The sequence below is a fragment of the Sceloporus occidentalis genome, unplaced genomic scaffold (genome assembly GCF_023333645.1).
Source record: "Sceloporus occidentalis isolate IW3139 unplaced genomic scaffold, rSceOcc1.0.p SCAF_50, whole genome shotgun sequence".
NCBI lineage: Eukaryota > Metazoa > Chordata > Lepidosauria > Squamata > Phrynosomatidae > Sceloporus > Sceloporus occidentalis.
In genome coordinates, this window is record NW_028317030.1 from 3,094,553 (window position 1) to 3,120,393 (window position 25,841).

Sequence of the window (25,841 nt, forward strand, 5' to 3'; positions counted from 1 at the left end):
ATGGCTGGACTGGGGCGCGATATCTACTGCGAAACCGAATGGGCAAAAAGCCATAGCGGCCATCGGAATATTTTGGGTTCTGTTCAGGTGCAAAGAATGCAAACCCAGCGCAGAGTCAAACTGTGTGATTACGGCTGGTTGCAGGCACGGAGTACTTGGCTCCTTGGGCTATTAACAAAAACAATAAGGGACAGAACCGTTAAACGGAGCAGATGTTCCATGTTAAGGATCCGTGGCGTTGAGAGGGCTGTCTGCGGTATGTATGCATTCTCCTCATACTCGGCGTCCTTCACGAAGGTCAGCTCTGTTTAAAAACATATAGTAACTAAGAGACGTCTGCCCTAGGCTCGCTGTGTGTATCCAGCAGGTTGATTTAGTAACGTCTCAGTTATTCCACTATTAGTTCCTTAAATGATCCTTTTTACGCTAATGGATTCAATCCTCAACACCACTAGGAAAAAGCACATTGGGAGCGCATGAACATACAATAACACCTGATACCCGTAGCTATAACATTATAGAAACTTAAAAGCAGAGGATTGTTTCCCCAAACATTCATCAGTCCTCGGTCTCATCTTATATTCAGGATAAGCCGGTGTTTATTTTCTCTTAAGTAAATATGGAGAAAATGTGTTTTGGTAGGTGTCCTTATACGCACTGGTTGATACCGGTTGTGAAGAAGACGGGTCCGCTCTGGAACTCAGCGATTTGTTCTTGATGCTAAGCTTAGCCGGCAGTGCCCTAAAGCAAAGTCATATCATGCCCAGCTGGGACCACCAATTCTCGCAGCCGGTCTGCTTTTCATTCGTCTTCGTGGGTCGTGCTTTACATAAAACATGTTCGACGCCGACTTTCCTCTTAAGAGCAACTACATGATGTCACGATTCATCTGGATCTCATAGTAACGTAGTGACGTCGTCATTTAGGTTAAAAAAAGTCCATCAACTTAAACCCTTCTACCTATCCTTCCTGCATTTGATCCAAAAAGAAAAGAAAAAAAAAACCCTAATTAAGCTATTTTTCGAGTCAGATTCTTGACTCCAAAAGGGAATCAGATTTCCCCTTGGATCAGAAAAACGTATTTCTCGTATAACGACTTTGAAACGCTTGGCTGCATTAACGTTCTCGTCTTTGGTCTCCATACCTCTCCAAATATATACGCATATAAATTTTTTTTTATATATTTTCCTCTTTCTAGTAAGAAATAAAATTGAAACAGAGTTATGGAGAATACGGCAAAGGGAAATCTAATCAGAGTCTTGCCACAGTGATCTTTCTAGTAAGAAATAAAATTGAAACAGAGTTATGGAGAATACGGCAAAGGGAAATCTAATCAGAGTCTTGCCACAGTGATCTTGCTCGTGGAAATAGAATTATGTTAAAGGTTATTTACAGAGAACGCACTTTTTAAAATTATTACAACTGCTTGGATAGTTTTATGGGCCTTTAAAAGCCATTGAACACCAAGTGCTTTTTTTTCTGTAGAAACCGGCATATAATGGTCGTTTAAATGTCACACTCGATGTATAGAGAGGAACTCTTTCCAATGGCTAACATTTTGTCATTCATAGAATATACAGAAAAGAGCTCCTTTAATCAGTTGTTGGTCTTGCCTTAGTTTTAGGAGTCACATGCCTATCTCAGCCGATACCACTTCATCTGGGAGCCTGTTCCACTTACCTACACACAATAATAACAAGGGTCACAATCACTTCCTTGGGGATGTCTTGTGATCCCATTTTTTGAGGCATGCATCTAACTATGCTATTTCTTTTACATGGAAACTGTATTGTGTAATTCGTATTATAAGAGGCAAATAATTTAATACAGAGGCAAACAGAAATGAAAACAAACATTAGTGAACAAAAACGTACTCGGGTTACTAAACATACTACATTGGCTGTAATGAGCTTCTGCTGTGGCAACAACACACCTAGACGTTTGAAGGTTTTCTTTTTTGTTAGGCACGCAGTTTTTTTTTTTTTTGTGGAGCCCGAGGTGCGTGCTCCTGGGTGCCGCATCCGTGCATAAGGCAGCGGAAGCCTGACAACTATTCTGGATCTCCCCGAAGGGAGAATCCAGACTAAATTCCTTCCCTCCCCCATGGGAGGGCCGGATCTTCGACTCTAACCCCAAAGGTTTAGACCCCTTTGAACTTCGGGTCAATCCAAAAAGAAAGACCCCTTTATGGGTAGAGGGAAGGGCCATAAGGCTCCCTACACCTCCTCCATCTGGTTCAAGCTTACATTGCAAAAACAGTGTCCAAAACGTGGTGCCAAAATCGTAATGCAAAAACAAGGTGATGGCCTCACCGTGGTTCAAAAACATGGGATCCAAACCAAATTAATAGGCACTTGTGAGACGAAGTGAATAAATAAATAAATAAGGGCCAGCCATTCCTGGCCAGAATCAAAATAATTATGCTTAACCCAAGCCCATAAGGTTAAAGGGAAAAAGCGTGCGTGGGAGCAAAAAAACTTTAGTGTAGATCATGCGCTCACTATTTCACAGTGAAGTGCAAACTGTGAACATGTGACTCCACCATATAACTGGTGCAAATCAGCACCTCAACCTCAAGGTCAGAGGATCAAGCTTTTCCCCTTCTTCCCATGGGATGCTACACTTGATCGTAGCTAAAAGGCCGAGAAGATATAGAAACAGCACATCCTGTGTTGAGCCAAATAATTAGTGCTCTAATTTTGTTTTATTTGTGGTTTGGGAGTACCATTACTTAAGTTATGGTGGGTAAAGGTGATGGAAAACCCTTTCACTAAAATTTAAGGGGTGTGTTTTTCCCTCAGAAATCTCATGGTGCTGCCACAACCACAAGGGATTCTGGGTAGGCACATGCAAATAAGGCTAACAACTATCACCTTTGCCTCTATATCCACTTTATACATGGATCCCTTGATGAGTGTTTAATAATGCTTCTACTACCCCTTAAATTTAAGTGGAAGGGTTTCCATCACCTTTTACCCACCATAACTTATGTAATGGTATTTCTTGGCTACCCCAAGCCTCAAGTATTAAGCCATTATCATGACCTCATGCTGATGAGTCCTATTAAGGATGAAACAGCTGTGAGTGGTGATCTGGCTATTGCACCTCTTCCTGAGTTTTGTCTAAAGGCTGTCTTGTACAGCGGGCAATTACTTTCGAAGGACCATGTGTAAAGTGGATATAGAGGCAAAGGCGATAATTGCTAGCTTTATTTGCATGTGCCTACCCAGAATCCCTTGTGGTTGTGGCAGTGCCATGAGATGGAAAAACAACCCTTCTGGCTTGTCTGGTGTCTGTAGATGAGTGATTAATAATACTTCTACTACCCCTTAAATTTAAGTGGAAGGGTTTTGCATAACCTTTACTCACCATAACTTATGTAATGGTATTTTTTGGCTACCCCAAGCCTCAACTATTAAGCCAATGTCTGCATTGGGAGTAGAAACATTGATCTTGCTGGCAGATAAGACCCATTTGCCCATCTAGTCTGCCTGATTTTCCTGCTTTACACACTTACTTGCGAGTGCGATTTTAACACAGCATCTTTATTTTTTTCTGTGCAAAAAGTCTGGATTTTAGACTAATCATTGAATGGAGCTACCAGGCCATCAGACAGGTGCTGTGAATCCTGATATTCGTTCTGTGGTGCTAGCGTGATTTGTAGAACAAACTGCAGAATACGCATTGAATTTTATCCTACTCTTCTATCATTATCTTGTGTTACCAAATCACACAATATATTCAAAAACAAAGTTACAAATCTGGTTACATTCAGAAAATGAAAAACAACATCAGCTACTTTGTTCTGGAGGTCAAAATAGTTTTAGAAGTCGTCCATAGGTAGCTTTACTGATGCTGTAGGGCTACAGCTCCCATGATGCTCAACCATCCGTTTTTATAACCGAGTATCTTGGGAGGTTTAGCTTCACAGAAGCTTCCTCTAGTTATAACTAGAAATTCCTTTTTTTTTTTGGTTTATTTCATTTTATGGTAGCGGAGGCAGGCTCTTTTCGTTTGTAATTCTATAAGTCTGTTAGACTGTACGTTCCTGTGAGCGGGGTAGAAGAGGATCTAAATCCTATAGCACCACGCTGTGGGCTAATAAAAATAATAATAAATTGCATCCATCAACCAGCTGAATAAATTTACATATAAAACACAAAATGTAAAAAAATACAAACATAGAAACCATATACTTACACATAAATAAAAGCCTTTTGGCCCACCTGTATTGCTTATTTTTTTTACTGGATAGAAACCATAGTTGGCGGATTCTCAGTGCTATGCCTAGGGGGCTAAAGTAGAATTCCAACCACGCTGAGGTCCTGAGGTTGGCTGAGAATCATAAGAGTATCAGTAGCAGACATCTAGACTCTTGCCGCTGGCCGAACCCTGGTCTGAGTATAAACTCAGCTTCGGACAAGGCTGCACTAAGGCACCTGATGGACATTTGCACGCAGCTCACTCTTTGTTTACTACGCAGATACCATGGAGGGAGATTACTTCTTTGTGTATTATAAACAAGTTTATCCCCACTCAAACTTTCGGGCTTGGCAACCTGCCGCTCGCAATCTTTTCTCGGGGTGAGACTCGTTGCCAAAACATAATTAATATGGAAAAACTAACTGATAAGTAAAAAAACAAACCATGCCTGTCATTTTTACAAACAGTACCTTTAAAGAATGCGGTAGAGATAAGAATTGGATCCTTTGAGAACTCAATTGAAAAATACAGTCGAAAACATCATAAATAAAAAGCGTAGACCTGTGTCAATGTGCGTATTATGGGAGCTGACTGTTCTTAGGATCTGCAAAATAATTCCTCCCCATTAAGGGGAAGGTCCCATGGAAATTTATTTTTCTTTGGGCATTGTTATGAGTCATGTGATATTTTGGGTGACTTTCCCTTGCAAAGTCACCACGCTGAGCCGATTCTTTATGGCAATGCTAATGACTTCCGTCCTTCATAGGCTTTAATTAGTCAGAGGGTCTGTCTGTGTGATTAACACTGAGCCATTCTATTTTTTTAAATTACAAGACAGTATGAGTTATTTGTCAAGTAGATAAGCCTCAGATAACAGAGTAAGAACAAATGGCTACTATGCAGCTGCCTGAAAACGTTATCTTATGCAAAAACTGCAACTTTTAAAAAAATATACTTAATCTGATACTATGAAATATCTTATGTCTCCTCTACCTATTTTTCTATCAATATGTATTGAATATGATTTTTTTATTGGTATCATACGTTTACTTTAGTAATTTAATATATATATATACCTCCACAATAAAAACATATTAACTTAATGTACGTTTGAACAATAAATTGAGGCGCTGACACAGTACACGTATAAATCAGAGGTGCATTTACATACATTGAGCTTTCCTTAGCAACTACTAGCCACAAATATTATATGTAAAATGAACAGAAATCCAGCTCTCTGTAAGTCGATTGTACCAAAAATTATGCAATTATTTTTCAAATATATCATTATTTTACATTATGCTCTGCTAATAGTGTGATTTATTATCATTTTTATTAATGAAGAAAATGGTAAAAAAAAAAGTTGTTTTATATATTTTGGATTTATTCTGTTTTACAATAAAATATTGTATATATTATATCACATAAAAACTATGCACAGTTTATTTCATTTTGCAACCCCCACACTTTTATATTTGTATATCGTATATTTTATCATTCTGGTTTTTTTTCTGTTCATGCTGCGTTTATTCAGAAGGAGCTGTCATGCAAATTTTTTAATTTCCTGATGCATATAATTCTTCGGAATGTGTGTCCATAACGTCTCTTTAGTAATTTCAGGTTTTTAAGACAATAAAGTCTATCATGTTATCATATTGAGCCTAATCTCCTTATCATTTTGCATATAATGATATAATATGGGATTTCATTGTGAAGAACACGCCATTAGGCCGAGCATTGGTTCTAATACAGATGTCTAGTAAATTGGCCCTAGGGTTTCTAGCGCCCCCGACTGCCTGCACTTCTCTTGCCAACAGCACCATAGGCAGAAGCTTAATTCACCTAGACTGCCACCTCCTTGGACTTGCCACCGTAGGTCTTGTCCCCTAGGCCAAAATACGTCGCTGCTGCTTGGTGGGGTCAGCGTCGTCCCGCATTGTAATAGCAGCCCCAGTTGAAGGAGAAAGCAGGTCATGTCAATCTGTATTATATAGAATATAAATGGTAGGTTAATGATCTTGTAAATAGCTTATTGGTCTTTAATCCCTCCCTGCCGCTGCTCTGCTTCTTAAGGCGGAGAGGCCTGACCTCTATAGATTTTATTTAGAAAAATCAAACATATGGGGTTGGTTCACTAAGGAGTGAGACAGAGGCCAGGCCCACCTAGGTGAGGTCCCGTAGATGTCTTTAAGGTTCTTACGTCCCTCTCTATACGGGATCCAGAAAGGATGGAGGCAAGGGCTTATTATCTGGTTTACGGCTAAAAACCTATAAAGGTCTCTTTTTGCTTGCTTCTGCGTGTAGGAGCGCCCCATCGCTTGGTAAATGCGAGGGAATGATCGTCAGGCTAATGTGTGTTCTGTGCTTTTGGGCCAATGGTGGCACCTACCAAAAATACATCATTGGGCAGCGCTGGAGTAATTTTGAGACAAAATTACTGTTATTTGCTTTATAGTTCGTCTAGTTTTTGGGTGACAGATAATGCTGTCGTGTAGAATAGCATTATATGGCGAGTATTTAGAAAGAGCTGCTGTCAGTATTGCAAGCTCCCGGGCAGCATTGCCTTCAGTGCAAAGAACCACTCAGCTGCTGATTTGTTAAAGGTCATTACGTCCTACAAAACATTATTATTTTTTTTGTCTGGGACGCATATGGCAGGTTAAGTTACCATCTGGGGAAACTTTTATTTTATTCACAGTAGGAACGTTCTTACAGGGTGAAGTGTTAAAATGATTTACAGCTTAATGTTTAATCGACCAGAAATCGACCTTTACAGTTTGGGTCTTATACGGAAAACTTGTGTTTTATTGATCTATGGAACACTAAGCATTCTATCCATCTCTCCATCCCGTACGAAGAATTACCCAGACTGAGGGGTATTAACGGATAATTCCTTAGAACTTTAAGACCTGGAGTCTCCGAGCGATTCCATGCATTTCTTTACTTTTCCGACTTGTGATATTTGTTGATTTGTTTTTTTTTAATAATTGGTCTTTTTGTTAATTAAAGGTGGAAGTCTAGAAATGTGTGGTTGAGGTCTGATTATTTTCATGAGTGTTCATAAGGATGACTCCTTTGTTTGTTTCAGATTCCATAGGTGGGACCATTCCAGGGGCTTCCCATCGATGCCACCACAAACAGAAACACTGCACCTCAATCCAGCAATGTGGCAGCTTGATGATCAGCCCTCTCCTGTTCCACCCCCATGCCAAAGGCTCGCAGATCATCATGGACGCCACACAGAAAGCCGTGAAGCGGCAGGCGAGTTTCTGCAATGCCATCACCTTCAGCAACAGACCTGTGGTCATTCATGAGCAAGTCCGCCTTAAGGTAAGACGTATTTCATCAACGACATGTCGACCACACAGGATTTAGGACTTTACTTATTGTTTACTTATTATATTACTTATTATCCCAATAAGCATATAGGTGAAACCCTATTGTAGTGGAACCTGCCGGCACTTTAATGACTTGAGTTAGTCCTGGAGGACTAGTTGAGATCCTCTGTTATGGTACATTCTAGAGTGTAGGAAATAGTAAAATATTGTTAAACCAGAGTACATAAAATATATTTTTTCCTGTAATTAAAAATATTTCAGCAACATAATAAACTGGAGCATGAATCCTTCTCATTCCACACTCAACAAACCATACTCACCTCCCAGGCGAAGACACCTACCAACTGTTTGTAATATGTCATGTGTGTGTAGGTATAAATGGGGAGAGTTAATTGAGAATTTGCTAAGTTTTAAATAGGCAAAATACAATAGAAAAATAATTGAAACATGAAATGAATGAATTAGACATTTCCTAATTGAATATTTGCCAGCACCCCCTCAAATGGAAGACGCATTGGAAACATTGAGTCACGAAGACACAAGGTTACAACGTTCTAGAACTGGAATATTAGATGGATATTCGTACTAAATATTCATATTAAAATACACTTCCCCCAGCTCTGAGCCTTCCTACATCTTTCTGTTTCATCTAGCAATAACATCGGGTCAGGGGATCACCGAGTCTCGGATTGAATTAAAAATGCAGCAAAAAATATTCTGGCAGTTTTTCTCCCATCGTTCTGGATCGGAGGCTTATCTTGGATATGTTCGTTTTCTCTTCAAAATTGGCATGAAGAAAGAAAAACACATCTGAGTTTTTTTGTTTTTTTTTTAAGTTTTTAAAACCCGCGAGTGAGAGAGAAAAACAGTGCACACCTTTTTATTTTGTGAGAGTTCCTCGGCTTTTAGACAGCTCGCAGTTCTGAAACTTCACGCCTGGCTTACTTCAACTTTAATGGAGGGAAAGGTTATAAATCGAACAAGCATATTTGACCAACAAGATTCGCTGAGGCTACGGGCTGTCAAATATAATTAGATACAACATTTTTGCTTTGGCCGGTTATCCCAGAACAAAAAAAAGATCTTTTAATTTTAGTGTAGCTCCTTCTACAGCCTTGGTTTATGAGATATATAAATATATATATACCATTACATAAGTTATGGTGGGTAAAGGTGATGGGAAAACCCTTCCACTAAAATTAAGGGGGTAGTAGAAGCATTATCAAACACTCATCTACAGACACCAGACAAGCCAGAAGGCTTGTTTTTCCCTCAGAAATCTCATGGTGCTGCCACAACCACAAGGGATTCTGGGTAGGCACATGCAAATAAGGTTAACAATTATCACCTTCTATATACATATGCCCATTTGTAATGCATAAAGAAGTCAGTGAGCTGAAACTGCAACTCTCTTGCAAACTCCCAGTTTAGTGAATAAAGGCCAAACAACCTGGTATTGTTGATAAGTTTATCTTGTGTCTTATTTACTAATCTGTTTATGACCTAATGTTTGCAGATCACCAAGAAGCAGTGTTGTTGGAGTGGAGCTCTCAGGCTTGGTTTCACATTGAAGGACCCTTCACGGATTAACCCGGACACTCTGCCCAAGTATGCTTGCCCCGACCTGGTTTCGCAGAGTGGATTCTGGGCCAAAGCACTACCGGAAGAGTTTGCCAACGAAGGGAACATCATAGCATTCTGGGTGGATAAAAAGGGTAGAGTGTTTTATCGAGTCAATGACTCGGGCGCAATGCTGTTCTTTAGTGGCGTACGGACCACGGAACCTCTTTGGGCTCTGATTGATGTGTATGGACTGACGCGTGGCGTGGAATTACTGGGTAAGTGGTCTTTAAATAATTATTTATTAATAATTCTAAAGTTATTTAATATAAAAACAATGGAAATGTTTAGAATTGTGTCGTATTGATATAGATCCACTCCAAACATGGTAGGAGTTTAGTAAATAACTTATCCCATGTGCTATGTAGTTGCTAAATCCCTTGAAAGGTGCGTTCTATACATTTAGGAGGAGGTTTGGAACTCAGAAGCTTAAGTGTCCTCCTGGGAAAACCAATCACTTTAAAATGTTATATAGTCAATGAGTCAAAAACATTTTGATGACTCTTGCATTATGTTGGACCAACCACAGTGATCTTCTCCTACAAGATCCCTTGGTATGGCCGTGCGTGTTTCAACCAATGTTTCAACTACATACTATGAAAGGTCGTCTCAGCCATTCTGGGAGGAGAGTTGGTCCTTGTTTTAGTCTTAATTTACCTTCAGACTCTTGGTTTAGGGCAGACACCCAATGGATTTAGGCAAAATGCCTCCTAGTCAATGCAGGGCTAAAAAGAAATGATTCTAATAGAGGGGTAATCAATGGGGTCACTTGAAAAATACATTAATCATAGAACATATAAAAATTGTTTAACGGTCTTGGAGTTTTTGAAACAATCTCAGCCAAGCTGCCACGGAACTCGTTATGTCAGGGGGCATCTTGTTACTACAAATCAACGTTCAGAACCTTTTTTAGCTGCTCAGATGTCAGTAGAAAGTGAGTAGCGTTCTTGTGACAGCGACTTCGTCTATAACGAAGCGCTGCATGGCGTTATATGCTTCCATTTGACAGAAGTGCATTCAATAGACCCGCTACATTAGTGTCAGCGTGACTCTGTGTTGTTGGGAGCGACAGCGGCATTTTCTAAACTGGAGCTTTAATGCTAGACCACTCAGGAAAATGAGGTCTTGGAGTTTTCATCATATAAATCAAAGGGGTAGAGAGCACAGGGGCTGTGACTATGCTAAAACAGACATGCTGCTCATACGAAGCATCGAAGAAGAATGTACATGGCGCCCCTCGACACGTTAAGCGGGTATTTAGAGACAGAACCCAGATATCCCTACCATACCTTGGCTCATGGATAGCTTCTGGGATTCCCCTGATAAACTCTTGTATTAAAATAAATGTAGAAATGTGGTATACTTTCATAATTCGGCACATTTCAGATTAAAACACCTACTCTATGCAAATATTTTATTTCCCTAGATAGGGTCTTTATAACCATCAATGTTCTAAATATACAAATGTAACAAATCCTCCTTTTCACCAAACTTATCGGAGCTTTCAGGTTCCAAAGGGATGACACATAATTAAAAAAAACCATAATCCATGAGCGTTCAATAATGAGAGCAACATTGGATTTTTGAACAATTTTAACCTGTCGGTTCCAACCCAAGGCACATACATTGTGCTCTACTGGGTCGAGATCGCTGTCGTAGCTTGCGTTCGTGCTTTCTGCCAGCTTGGACCGGTCTACCCTTCTTTAATAGCTGTGCGTGTTGTGTATACACACAACCAGATCATACCGTCAGATATGTTGACAAAATACACGCGGGATTTTATGGTCTATCCTCTGGTCAATAGGGCGCCTATAAAGCAATGGCATATATCATTGCATGTAAATAGAACTGTTTGTTTTGTTAACATTTTAAAACTGGTTTTTAAGGTTTTTAATAACACACTTTCACTTACATTGGATGTATATATATATATATATATATAAATACACACACATATATATATATATATATAAAGTATATCATAAAAGTATACTATAAAGTATAAAGAATATGCTTTATTCTTCTAGTGATTTTTTTGAAAGGACCAAACATGCCATCAGGAGCGGGCTCCAAATTATTGTGCATTAATATATTTGGATTTCCACTGAACATTACAAGGAGTATCTCTTCCTACGAACACGGTTTTAACAACCTAGAAAAAAAAAATTAACGGAGTGGATGGATGACGTTATTGTGTGTCCTGTCAATGAATGCACTGTGCACTTTGGTACAGTTAATCTTTTAAGGAGCTTTCCTCTGTTTGTGATGTCCTTCTTTTCATGTTTTTAGTGATTTCACAAACATCTGCTTCATCTATTGCGTAATATCGAGATGTTGTTTTCACGGAATGGGTTTTAGTAGAAGACATCAAACAACCGTTTGGCACGCGGGCCATTGACTTATGATGGGGTGACCACTTTTACCCCCTTTAAGTTGGCACTCCAGTGTCCCCAGCAATCCCCTGACATATAAACGCATATGAATGTACTGTTTGGTGCAATATGTTATATTTCATAGCATTATTTCAGTGTAAGGGTGATGCGCTACACGATGCCGTGACACGCTGCTCGGTAGAGGCCTCCTGTGTCGGCGTGTTCCTTTTTTTCCGTAAATCATTCCCTCCTGCACTTGGCAAAGCGGACTTCATTTTCTGAAAACAAACCAATACAAAAAGGCTTAGAGGAATTCATTACTTCACCACAGATAAAAACAAGACCCTTTTTTCTTTTTTAACGTGTTGGTTTCTGAACAAAACGAAAACACATGATTCTGTATGCAAAAGCCGTAACACTTTTTTTTGGAGGATAATAAAATGGCAATGTGTCCCCCCTCCCCCGCCAGCAGCCTCCAAAATCTCAGACCTTTTTGGGGTATATTGATAAAAACTAGGAGATCTAAAAATGGAGCAGCCACTAAAGGGGCTCCGCTTATTGCTTCCTGAACCAAAATATGGCCCGTGTACAGATGTCCAAGATATGTCACTCGGTTTCATATTTTTGATGAAGTTGTTACCCTGTTGCTTTTTTATCGTATGGCAATTATTTTATACATAGGCACAGATGCTAATTGATTCACAATTAGTCCAACTTTGTCTGCGACACACTTTTACTCTTCCCTCTCCGATACCTGAACGTTTTGCCTTTAATACCCTTTGAACCAAAAATGCTGCTAATAAGGAGTCAGCAGTTGTCATACTTTAAAAGATACATATTTCTAGCCAGAAAATGTCTCCTGATTCAACAATAAACTTCTTTATTACCCTCAGATGCGTATCTGTAATTCAGTGAAGCGTGGAGCATATGGTTACTTTCTAACTTCTGTCTGCCAAACATGACTGGCCTCGAGTAATTTCTGTACAAAAAAATAATAAGACTTTTGGATTTCAGCTCTTGCACACATTGAAACACTTCCAGCGCTGGAAACGAGTATTTACGTTGGAGGTTCTCAGCCGCTGGTGCTTTTACCCCATGGAGCAAGAAGGTCCATCGGTACTGGTCCAACCACCCATGAGGCGTCGGGGTGTATTTTCAGAACCATGGTGGATATTAGAGGTTCCTTCTGGTATCTAAGTAAAGATCAGAGGTGTTAAATGAAAAGGGAACTTCAACAATACGTCTGTTTTATTTACTACAGATGTTTTATACCATTTGCACCACTATCCTATTCAGGTCACACCATCTATGCACTTTTGTTACCACCGCTGTATATAATATTTGTAACGTTGCCGAAGACAATATCAAGTTGAGTTCCAAAATGTGATACATGCGTCTCATTAGGGTTACATATTATCAGGGAACGTACGCAGCTCGGCCATCGAAAATCCAAAGATAATAACATAAATGACCCCCTATAGTAACATTATTATAAAGCAAATGGATAAATTAGGTAATAGATTCTTTAATGCTCCGTTTGCATACCGGGGTACTTTTATGGTTTGCTTCGCATTCTTTTTTTTCTTTTTTTTTTTTATACAAATCGCTGAGGGATAAACTCTTCGGGGCACGCAATTGCAATTTTTTTATGCTGTTGAAAGATATATTTATATAAGGTATTATTTAAAAAATAAAAATGCTAATTTCTGAACTTCCCTTTGACTTTAATGCTCAATGTTTGGATCAAGCAACGCAGATGTTTTATTATTATTGTTATTGTTAGACTTTATTTGCAGATTGACTGTAATTTTTTTAAATATTTTTATATATTAATATTGTCAATTAATTTTTTTCTGCTGTTAAAAGATATATTTCCATTTCTATAAGGTATTGTTTTATGTATATGATAATATCTGTTTGGATCAAGCCCCTCAAATGTTTATTATGATTATTATTATTAATATTACGTTATTTTCTGTAGATTATGTAGCACTATTACACAAAGGGGGGGATACAAATGTAATAATGATCTTAAAATGAGAAATATACAAAATGAACAATGACAAGGACACGCAGAACACATACTGGCATGGAAAGGGAAAAGGGCCGTCAATCTTACAATCAATCCCGATCCTCTGTTATATGCCACCAGGCAAAATTGGCTTTGGACACTTGCCTGGTGGATCAGATTGCTCGCGCTTTGCTCTGTTTTGGAGTATGACATCATATGGGTGTAGCATAGAAATCATGTTTAGTTCATTTTCTTTCCAAAAGTTGCCTTTGTTCTCAGATATGTAGCCAGGCCTGGTTTTTTTTTTTTACCCCATACAACTACCTAATGATTGTTATATGTAAAGAATGAAATAAAAAGTACACACGTAGGTCACCTCTGTTTCTGTAAATACAAGTTCCGTTCCTCCGACGCAACACGGAAAGCCAGTAAAGTGAACAGTCGTTGTTGACCTGGATTCTAAAATACACCTTTCACATAAAAGCTAAACAAAAGGCCGCTCTGAAATAGGCGCTAATGAATGACAGTCCAATAAGTGGAAAATCTAAGAAGCTGGTGGCGGCTGGAAATACGTGCGTATGCATGGTAACCGACGTCCAAGTGTGTGTTCCATAGCGACAGTCGTGGCAGGATCTTGTCTCTTAGAAACAGCTTAAATGCCAACAAAAGGTACATGTTTATCTAAACCTCAGACTTAAGCAGCCTCTCTCGGTTTATATATTTTCTTTCCAGTAATCACAGTTGAACCAATTGTACAGAAACAATTATTTCGGCTGATAACACAGGAGATCATAGTTAGAGACGCCATTCATTTTACATGAAGCGTCTTACTGACATTTAGACATTAAGGACCCTTTCAGGTGCATTAATGTGCTCTTAGCCCGTGGCATTTGAAAGGTCAAACCCGTGTTGCGGAATACCTTTTTAAAAATATATCTTTATTTCTGTCGCCTTTTCTGTTCTTTCTCCATCTTTAAAGGGGCGCGTGACATTTTCAGAGCAAGATTAGGGAAGCCTGTGCGTAAAATGGCTTGGCCGATAAATAGCTTCTTTATGCGAATGAATGAATAGAATTGGACTCATCAAAGATGATCCAATTATGATTTATTTATAATTCTAATGATGGTGATTTGCAGTCATTTTAACAAGTAACGCTTAAAACAGCCTATAAGCTTGACTGAGATTTTTGGGGGGTTTTGTGAAAGGTTATTGAAAGCAATCTGTCTCATTGGATGGGTGGGTCAGTTTTAGGAGACCCTTGACCCTTTGTTTGCTTGTTTCTGTTACATAAAAAAATAATTTTGTTAAATACTGAATGGGAAAAAAACATGCGTAGTAGTATTTAAACAGTGAGAATGATTTGGAGACCAATATGCCAGTATGTTCATCATGGCAGTTCATTAGAAGGTTCCGGCAACTCCAGTAAATCTTAAATGGAAAGATGAAACGAGCCATTGGAGGAAGTGCGGTGAATGCATAAGCAAGCTTCGGCTACAGGAGAGCAACCCGAGGGATAAGGAGGCTGTTATACAAATTTACTTCAATTACAACAAAAAAAAATAGCAAATTCCATTTCTGATGCCCAGCCAAAGTACACAACTGACAGCAGGAGGAAAAGATGGGCCGGCTAGATGGGCCAAATGGGTCTTACCACCCATTACCACTCAACGCCAATCCCAGCGAAGAAGGATCAGCTACCAGAGGGATCCAGTACCAATGTCATGTAGGGAGGAAGGAAATATTGAACAGGAATTGGACACTTGGCTGTGTGTTCTTTACAATTAATATTTATTCAGTGTTACTATTGTTTCTAAAATATTGTTTCTAAGGAGAGTTACAATTTCTTGCTAGGGTCAGTTCACTTTTGGGCAAGTCCTCCAGCTGTTGCATCCAGATATCTCTGACCGCCAATCAAAGAATCTAATCTGATACGATATAAAATTAATCATTTGCCTTCCTAGCTATAGTCCCAGTTGCTATACTTTTAGACAAGTTGTTTTTGGCTTGGAGAATACCTAGTAAGCATTGATAGTACATTTTGTTTCAAAATAACCATTGGTGAATAAATTATTCATGCAAGACTATAAAAAGCGATTCTGGTGCTAGGTTTGGAAAGTGGTCTTATCACCTAAGTGAACAATGGTATGGTCCATGGTTTGCTCTTTTAATAAGATCACAATCCAAGCCACCAATGGCTCTTCAATGTAGTCTCTTTGTATTACTTATATGTTATTTTATATTTGTATTATTGCTTGTTGGATATTTTATATTTTTTTAGGGTTATGCCATTGTATTGGTCTATTGCTTTATTATTCTACATTGCTGGAGCAAAATGTGACATGATAATATGGTGATAAATTAACCAACACATGGTGCACCATGCAAGGATGTGTATAGATTATTAAAAATAACAAACATTTTCTTATCCTTTCCCGATTGTCATATGTATTAATCAAAAATCCTCTCGGTCACAGATCGGCATTAGTTGCATGCCATCCATATCATGTAACAAATCGTCCAGGTATAGATAGTTTCTCTAAAATAAAGCAAGAATTGGGCCAATACCATTTAAAAAGTCATAAATATTAGAGATTCAGCCGCACTATATGGTCACATATTGCTTAGCGCCACTAAGGAAGTTTTTTCACACCAGGTTTTGTGTGTAACGCCAGCCAGGCAGTAATAAAACAATATTTTCCGAGATTTCAGAACACGCCGTAGAAGAATTTGTGGCTCTTGGCCGTGGGACCCGTGTGCCGTTCCTCATTAAACAGACAGTATTTACCTCTCTGTGCTGCGTGTCTGGACATTGTCTGATTGAAGTTTCGGGTTCTTCTTGCCAGATTGTTGTATATGTTATTAAAGTTTTGAATGATGAGGTTATTACTCAGCATTTAAATAATATTACAGGAATGCTAGAAAATAATAATTTTCTTTTCATTTTCTGGTGATTTTTTTGTGTGTCTATATGGATAAAGCCTTATTGATCCAAGAAAATTTTTTTAATCGAAGGGGATGTGTTTTATTGGGCCAACATAGAAGAAGTGCAGAGTCACTAGGTTTCTTCTCATAGTCACATAGTACTTGAGATTGAAAACAAACAAAAGTCCATCAAGTTCCACGCACTAATCATGTCCTTCTAATTTGTTATATCCCGATAAATTCGTCTTTGATAAAACAAAAAGTCTTCCAAAATATTTAAAGGCATCAATTGAAAGAATATCATAATCTCTGTAGGAAGTGAATTCCACATCTTTATTGCTCTTACTGTAAGGAACTATTTCTATTGCTTTAGATGAAAACGCTGGTAATGCGAGTTCTACATTTTACTAATTTTTGTTACTTGTGGTATAAGAAGCAAACTAAATTGAGGTCCATGTATACATTGTGACCGTTATAACTGACCCCCTGGATACATATAAATAGGACCAGGGCAGAGACTCGTTCCTGGATCTTAACATTTTTCATGAAGCATAAGAAGTAGTGTAATTTTTTTTTTTTAAAGAATATTAAAGGTGCTGTTCCATTTAGAAAAAGCATTGCACGCTCTGGTATGTTGATGCAAATCAAAATTAGCAGATATGTCATTTTTCTTTCTTTCCTCTAAAGCTTTATTCACATAAAACAAAATAAAAACTTTTAAGAAGCTTTTTCCAGTGTCTATGGCAGCAACTTATCAGTGGTTGTTTTTGTGTTACATGATTGCTAGTCAAACGTCTTTTCTTGATTAAAATTATTTTTGAAAAAGGCTTGGACTTTTATCTATTATAATTTATAACACATAATGTAACGTAATATGAGTTCTTTGTGGCTCAAGCCTCTTTCCTAAAAAACAGTGGAGATATTAATGTCCAAATACTGTTTTATGATGGTGTTAAACAAAAGAACCCCAAACCATTTGCTAGTAATATGATTTTATCTTCATTTATTCAGATCCAATCCATACAACCCATACATATATTAATGAAAAAGGCTAGATATGCTTAGCTGTGTTTGGTGATGTTTCTGTTTTCTTTTATGCATACATTTCATATTTTGGCCGTCAGGGGCTTTAATTATTTTTTAAGCAAAGGACTTAAAGTTGCGTCAACAAGTAGTTTCAATCTGTAACAAAGTATTACTAATAATAGAAGTTCAAAGGATGCAATTTCAAGAATGTTCTTCAGCTGGATTGTTTATGCAGGGTTTGCAGGGGATGTCAGACCTCCCCATAAATATCAAGATGAGAAACAAATGTCTACTGGCCTCCATCCACCAACAATCTCATTTCCTTGGTGCACCGCCATCATGTCCTATTTCCCCGTGTTGTCCCCTAGACTTTATACATTTCCATTTTCTTCCCTTTCATTCTCACCATGTTTCTTACTTTCTCCTCCATTCGTTGTGATCTCCCAGAACTTTGGTCTTCATCTTTCCCTCAGCCAAACTCTTCTCTCTTGTACTCGTGGACCAAATGGCATCCTGAAAATAAAGTAGCTGAGGTTGCCCTTCTACCGACCCTCATGAGAGATCCCCAGAGATGTGCTAGAAATGCTAAAATAATTGTCAGCTAATGCACTCTTAAGAAAGGGAGGCAGCAACCCAACTTTATTTGCTTTTATGAGCTTAATGCTTAAAGAGACATCACATTGGTAGTCTAATTTTGACAAAAGCAAATAAAACTGAACATCGGCCAGTGAATTTGTCTGATATATTTTTCCCCATTCCCTCTGGTTACTGTCATTACAGACATGGCTCGTCTTCCGTCTTCATCTGTAACCTGTCTCTTCCACCTACTCGTATTTCTTATGCTTTGAGTTTATGCCATCCACCGTCTTCCATCTTGTCCCGACAGCTTATCATTTTTCTACTTTCAATGACTTTGTCCCTTTCTTGCTTAATTTGTTTTCTTCTTGGCATTCCATCCTGTTCCAATTATGTAGTCACTGGGCACAAGGATGGATGGCAAACTCTACTATAATTCTACTGAGAATGCTGAGATTTTGGCCAAAGACTCAATTTCTTGCCAATTTTAACCATCGCTTCTATGTCAAGGTAGTGACATAGAGGCGATGGTTAAAATTGGCAAGAAAATATTTTGGAAATCTCGGTTATTTTATGGAATTGGCATGCCTGAGAATGAATTAGAACCAATTAAATATGGAAAACTTCTATATATACATCGACCAGTAACACCTAGATTAAATGACCCGTAATTCTAGTGTTAACCATGAATTCTTTTTAGGTATTTAAAAAAGGTTATGTTTTTTAGCACTATATTATTAACGCATTGTATTAAATTACAGATTACATAAATCATTGTTATAGTTATTCATCTTTCAAATTACAGTCTGTTTAAATAGAAGTTAATAGGAAATGTGAATGCTGTTTATATGCAATCTTTATCACAAATATCAGATAAAATGTGATATTTATTTGAGAATACTTCCCAGAAGGGGTTTGCATTTTGCTCCGTCTGTGTGCCAAAAGACATCTTTAGGAACTTGGCTACAATCATAATTACTTATTGCGTAATTTATTTCATACAGATATTGTTGCGGAATAAAATAAGGTTTCAGATTTACACGTTTGTGATTGGCTTTCCAAAGCGAATGTTGCGGATCATTGTCGTATTAAGTATATACAATGTAATGGTATAATAAATAATATGGATTGCTGTCTTTGTGTTTAACATTAGTAGAAATAAACCCAAAATTCAGGTAGTTAATATACAGAATATTGGGAAGACCTTCTACTTTCACTCCTGGATGCCTTTCTAGGGATATAGAGTCTGATACCTAAATTGGGCCAATATAGAAAAAGATGGTTACATCTCAGGTAGAGACTTCAGATGTCCAGAGAGCTTATGTAAATTTACCTGTATTTTATTTTGAACCAAAAACTGTTAAAAACTTTGACTACAGACTCCATCTTCTTCTGGGACAACACAGCTACACCTATTGTAGGCATATAGAATCTTTGGTTTAAGTTGATACCTTGTATCGGGCTAACATCAAAAAAAGCTGCTTTCTCCAAAGGAATCGACTTCTGATGTCCTTAAAGCTAATGTAATATCACATATGTGTTATGCTGAACCAATATAAGGTATCAATTTCGACTAAAGACGCCATGTTCTCCTGGACCAATATAGCTAGGTCCATTCTAGTCATGGTAATTTTGGGTAATTCTAACCAGAATCTTTCTAGACATTGGTCTCCTGGATTATAGCTCCAAATGGAACACAAAACAAAGCGGATGAATACAATATACCGTATTTGCTCAATTAAAAGACGACTCAGAAGCACCAGTAAGACGGGGGGAGGGGGGGGAGCATTAGACAGGAGGATTCAGGTCCCCTGCAGTGCTGCGGGGGATCTGGATCTTAGTCTCATAGTCAGACCTATTTGAGGTCTGATTATAAGACGCATTTGCTCTGAAAAAACCTTGTCTTATAATCGAGCAAATACGGTACTACTAATCATCCTACTTTATAAAGCAGCGTTCCCCTGACTGCTACTTCTTTTACCTAACGCGTTTCACATTGCAACACAGCATTGATAAAGGAACTGAAAACATAAATGTTTTGCTTTGTGGTCAGACGGTTTCTCTGTAGCATTGCTTCAACGTACTCTCCGGGAAAGTTATTTTGTTTTTAATCCTTTAAAAAAAATTATAGTAAACACTGTTGATTTTGTTTATTATCAAATGGCTTCACTGATTTTTTGTTTGACGTCTTCTGGATCGACTGATAGGAGATATGGTCGTAGTTGACCGCGGTGGACTTTACAATATGATACGCTTATTATTTACCTTAAAGTTGCATTTACTTTTATAAACAAATGTCCCAGATGTTCAGCGATGTTTTTTATAGGTTCTTCCGTCGCAGCGCATTTTCAAACTGAAAATTACACAGAATACATAAATATATGTCAAGAACGCATGGAAGCTGTGACCACAGATGATGCTTTATGATGTTTTAGGTTTATTTTTCCATTTTTAAAATAAATATACGTGCTTGTAAGAACCAAATATGTTGTGATTATATTGCGGTAATTCGTGCAGTTCAGTCATGTAATGTTATTGTCCCGATGAACAATTCTGGCAGCCTTCTCCATATCCATAGCGTAAGATGTACAGTCTCATCAACTTTCAAGGCTTCTTCAGGTCCTGGAGGCCCCTCAATAATTTGTGAACGTGCTGGCCACTAAAAGAAATCAGTATGATCTACAGAATCTTACTTGACTGGCAAAAAACCCTATTTTATCATAAATGAAAGAAAATATATCCCTAAAATAGGAGCATTCATGTTTTTTAAAAGATACAAAAGATGGGGTCATCTATAAAAGAAGTCCGCATGGCTACTCTCTGCCTAGGTCAGCTAATTCTTCCTTTCCAAAAAAAAAAGACATGGCAAAAGTAATCAAACGCAGGGAAAAGCGATAAAACAGATAGCACAATATAACATTCTGTCTTGTACTTTCAGATAGCGAAATCATTCCCCCTGACTGCGTGCGTCCAAGATCCTTCACAGCCATCCCTCGACCGTCCCTACGGAGAGAAACAGAAGAGACACGCTTGTCGGTCAGCTTGTGTGATCTGAACCTGCAGGATGAAAATTTCCAGTCGATGACGACCATGTGTCCCATCCCGCAGAACTCTCTAAACTCGCAGCATTCCCACTTACTCCCATCGCAGCTGGAAAGCGACCTCCGCTTCCATCAGCTCAGAGGTGCCCATATCAAGACTTTAGATGATCAAACAGTGGCCAGGCTGGAACATGCCAGAGAAGAAAGGACTTTGGTGTTCACTAGCAGACCACTTAGAATAAACGAGACCATCTTTGTCAAAATCAACAAATCAAATTCTTCTCGGCCCGGGACCTTGTCCTACGGAGTGACAACCTGTGACCCCAGCACGTTACGACCCAGTGACCTTCCATATAATCCAGAATCGCTGGTCGACAGAAAGGAGTTTTGGGCTGTGTGTAGGGTGCTGGTCCCGCTTCAGAGCGGAGACATATTAGGGTTTGTTATAAATGCTGAAGGGGAACTACATCTAAGTCATAACGGTGCCAGCGCTGGGATGCAGGTGTGTGTGGACTGTTCACAGCCTCTTTGGATGTTTTTTGGGTTACACGGAGCCATCATGCAGATACGTATATTAGGTATGTGTCAAAATACGAAAACTATTACATTACAAGAACAAGCTGAACATTTGACATGGATAATGATGTATCATGGCACGTTTGCACTAAAATGAGTGTTCATTTTGTTGTTATGGCACTCTATACAATGTGCCGGTATACGTAATAACTCTAAGAAAGGAGCATACTTCAGTAAAATAGGCAATGAGTCTTGAGTGGGTGAATGCGTTCCTCACGCCCCCTGAACATGTTGGATAAATGCCTCTAACTGGGTAACAGTGAAAACTAGCATAGTGTTAATAATGTAGGGAGTGCTTTATGATTTATTTATCTCATTTATCAAAGGGCATGAATAATCCAGGAAGGTAGAAAACATTACGGAGTAAAAGTAATTGCACACCGACGGTCGGGACGAGGCATGTGTAGCATCTGTCTCCATTATCACAGTATAATACATGATGTCGCCGGCCAAGATAACGCCGTCACAGTAACCTTAGCCTTTCATAGAGTTTGTAGTAGTGTATGCTCCTAGTTATCCCTTAGTTAACCAGCGGTCCTGTGTCCATGTTCACTGCCACGTCTCTCTTCTCTACCAGTCAAAGGGCCATATGCACGAAGACTTGGAAAAGTTGGAGCTATTGTCCTATGTTTCTGCTTAAAAATGAGCAATTTGCATGAAAAATGCTCCGTTTTTGCGGCCATTGGAGTAGTCCATTATATACAACCTATTAAGTCTATGGCTGAACAGAATTTGCTTCAATATTGAGATATACCCCTAGATACTACCGTGAGTCTTCTATGTCAGGGGTAACGGCTATGAGCGCACGTCTTATGGGATGCTGCCTGAGCGGTGTAGGAATTGTAAAAATGTTGCCCATATAGCAGGCAAATAAATTATGGTAATTCTGGCCGGCTAATAGCCAGTTAGCCCTTCTCTGAACTCTCTCCAGAATATCAATATCCTTCTGGAGATGGAGATCTGTAATGGAACCACCTCCCTCTGTCGGCTATTAACGCCTCTGGCTATACAACCCAGCACCCTGCTTGCTCCCCCCCTATTCTTTGTTACATCGTACCGCCATTGCCAACGTAATAGAAAATATTGGTTAAAAGAGTTGGTTGACCCGAGACTGAACGTGCACATCTGGCTTGACTCACTGCAGTATTTATACGTTGTGTCAGCGCTGAGAATATTTGTATAAAAAAGAATGAATTTGACTTTTGGTTACATATTCAAGCATGAACTCATCCATGGTGTGCTTGTCATAACCGTTATAAAGCATCAGCTGTTCCTGTAGTATTATTTTTTTTCCCCCTGATAGGAATTGATTATGTGAACGAGACTCATACTGTCTGTGCAGTCACATTTAATAGAGTCCGTCTGCCTAGGATGTGTTTTTTATTTCTAGTTGTGTGCGCCCTTGGGAATGGCAGGATTTATATGCACTCGGATGGCGATCACCACGCTTAGCTTTTATTAGAGGCCACCGCGGACTGTTACATATCGTTATGTGTTAAGCCAGCTCGAAAAATAATATATCATGAAAACTTAGGTTTCTATAAGTTTATGGTAGCATCGAGTGTTAGAACACTGGTTACATCAGTGTTACTAGTATAGAATTACAGAATGTAGGGGTTTATTTATCTATGTATGACGTTTCCATTCAGGCATTAAATATATTGTTAAATGCATACTTTGGCCAAGACTCCCGGTACATTATAGGTACCCACGATAGAGCAGCCCTCTATTGAAAATCTGATGGACGCATTTGTTTTTTCTTGAAAAGGTTAAAAGTGCCCTTAAATTGGCTCTGTTGAGATGCTTGTTTTAGAACAGCCGTAAAACGAAATTGGTCTTGGTTTTTAAGAAAATGAATAGGGAACCACAAGCGATCTTGGAGTCCTGGCTCTGTATGTGCGTATAATTATTATGTATAATGTATTATACATTATATGCTGATCTTATTTACTTCCATGATTTGCAGGGTCGACCATATCACCCGATCTCCGGGATCCGTCCACACCAAGCTCCCCCACCTCCGGTCCAAACAGTCCATCGGCTCTGTGCAGCGGGAGCTCGGATCCCGTACTGAATTCATGCGTGCACGGACCGCTGGGTAATTCTATAAACAGTAAGTACGCGATCTCAAGTCCCCCGTATCCGAGGTTTGTTTAACATTCACCCGCAACGCATGAGGTTCTAACGCAGAACGAAGTGCACATTGAGAGCGTTGTTGACGAGCGTGTGGGGCATGTTCATGTATTTCATCTTTGTGTCTAGTTATGAAAATAACTTTTTGTCAACTAAACTGCCCCACGAAGAGCCACTTTGCCATTGTTTATGGAGATTACACGCTGTAACCGAGACGCAGATCATTGATACTGTTAACAGTGAAATCCATTGATCCCTGTGTCAGACTTCAACCTGTTATGTTACTGAAGAGGAGGTATCGCCGGGCATCACCTAAACGATAAGTGATAAAACCTTCAGACTTATAGGAATAGAAACCTTGCATGATATTCTTTGAGGAGGCTGACATTGGGTTTGTGACAGCTTTACTCCTCTAATGGCTGTACTGGGTGGCTGTTGTGGCCGACCCGTTAGGTGCTATTATGTGTTATGGGATTTGTCCGAATACTCTCCTAACCACCCGCATGTCTTGTGTCTCTCTTCAACTGTTAGAATTTCTCTACGCATTAATGTATTTATGTTTTTAACTGTGCTGTACATCTTCTCAAGATCTCCCTACCTGTTCTGTCAGACTGTCCCCTACTTATTCTAAATTAAATTCCCTAATAAAACCCACCAATTCAGAGAAGCATACAACCCATTCTTATACCCACAACCGGCATTCTGAAAGAAACCATCCGTCTTTCCCACCTTGTAGATCTTCACGCCACATGACAAACCATCCTCAACAATCTCATGCATCCTCAAACTCCTCACAAGATCAATGGTCTCGTCTCCTTTTGCACCAGTAATTTTTTAACGTGTTCATTTTGTATATTCCCCGTTTTAATGTTATTGTTAATTTTCACTCTCCCCTATTGTCATTTTGCTATGGAATCTAATATAATCTAATATATGGTGGCTCAAGTAGGAGCTGTCATACTGTCACCCAACCCTATCATGGAGCTCTGCTGTAGATTAAAAGATCAATAGCTGGGCCACATAGGTACGGACTATCTTTAAATTGTGTCTCTGAGGGAGGAGCAATGTCCTTCACATGCAAAGCTTTCCTAAATATAATACATTCTGTGCTTCTCATCTAGAGTCCCCATAGAACTTAGTGTTATGATAAAATTCCGGAGATGTTGATGATTGTCCTTCCTCCTCGCAGGTACTGCTCCGAACTCACCTGTGAGCCTGCCGGAGTCACCCATGTCACCTTCAGTGTCCGGGTCGTGGAGCGACGAATGTACGATCTGCTACGAGAACTTGGTGGATACGGTCATCTATTCTTGCGGACACATGTGCTTGTGTTACACGTGCGGCTTGAAGCTGAAGAAGATGAACAATGCCTGCTGCCCTATCTGTAGAAGGGCTATAAAAGACATCATTAAAACCTATCGTAGCAGTTAAAGCCAAGCCTGTGAAGGAGAGGCTAGTCTCTTATCTATGTGGATACTTTCTATCAATCAGTACCTTTTATGGGATTTTTGTGACGTCAGGAAGCACCTTTCTCAAATTAGCATCCATGTTTCGGCTCTGAACGTCTAAAATTCTGGACAACACGATATCAGGGAATCATAGTCTTGTGATTAGTTACTGTTCCTTTTTACATTTTATGTAAGATCAATATGCGTTACTCACGGAATTTCTTTAAACGTTTTATATTTGACAAGGCTACTTCATTCTCAGCATCGCGGGACTTAACCCTTCAAATACCAGATGTATCGAATGGATTTTTACTCAAAGGTTCAAATGTATCAAGGGCAGTTTGGAGCAAGTAGTGAGCATTCTCAATGAGTTTGAAACGTGGAAACAAATGGAATTTTTATGCTAATTGCACCAATTTTAGCACCGTGTTCCAGGATTGCTCCAGTTTTTACATGAAATATAAATGTGGTTCTGGGTATAAGAAAGTTAGCCATTTTGGTGCATAAGGATCATTGAAGACGTTTAAAGTCCTACCTAAAGATTTCTTATTTTGGTTATACTGGTGCAGACTATT

At 38.9% G+C, this 25,841-nt stretch overlaps 1 protein-coding gene across 1 annotated transcript; it reads left to right on the forward strand.

The window, feature by feature from the left end:
- LOC149288655 (E3 ubiquitin-protein ligase NEURL1-like) lies at nucleotides 1-25,249 on the forward strand. The gene is made up of 6 exons (XM_089491372.1): nucleotides 1-256; nucleotides 7,292-7,533; nucleotides 9,058-9,379; nucleotides 21,007-21,687; nucleotides 23,652-23,798; nucleotides 25,008-25,249. Exons 1-6 carry the CDS (start codon nucleotides 1-3, stop codon nucleotides 25,247-25,249), a joined length of 1,890 nt encoding a protein of 629 aa, XP_089347498.1.
- The last annotated feature ends 592 nt before the right edge of the window (nucleotides 25,250-25,841 follow it).

Coding starts and splice junctions, on each gene's coding strand:
- LOC149288655 (XM_089491372.1), top strand. CDS start 1: ATGGCTGGACTGGGGCGCGATATCTACTGCGAAACCGAATGGGCAAAA. Junction 7,534..9,057: donor ATGAGCAAGTCCGCCTTAAG/GTAAGACGTATT, acceptor TAATGTTTGCAG/ATCACCAAGAAGCAGTGTTG. Junction 23,799..25,007: donor GCTGGGTAATTCTATAAACA/GTAAGTACGCGA, acceptor TCCTCCTCGCAG/GTACTGCTCCGAACTCACCT.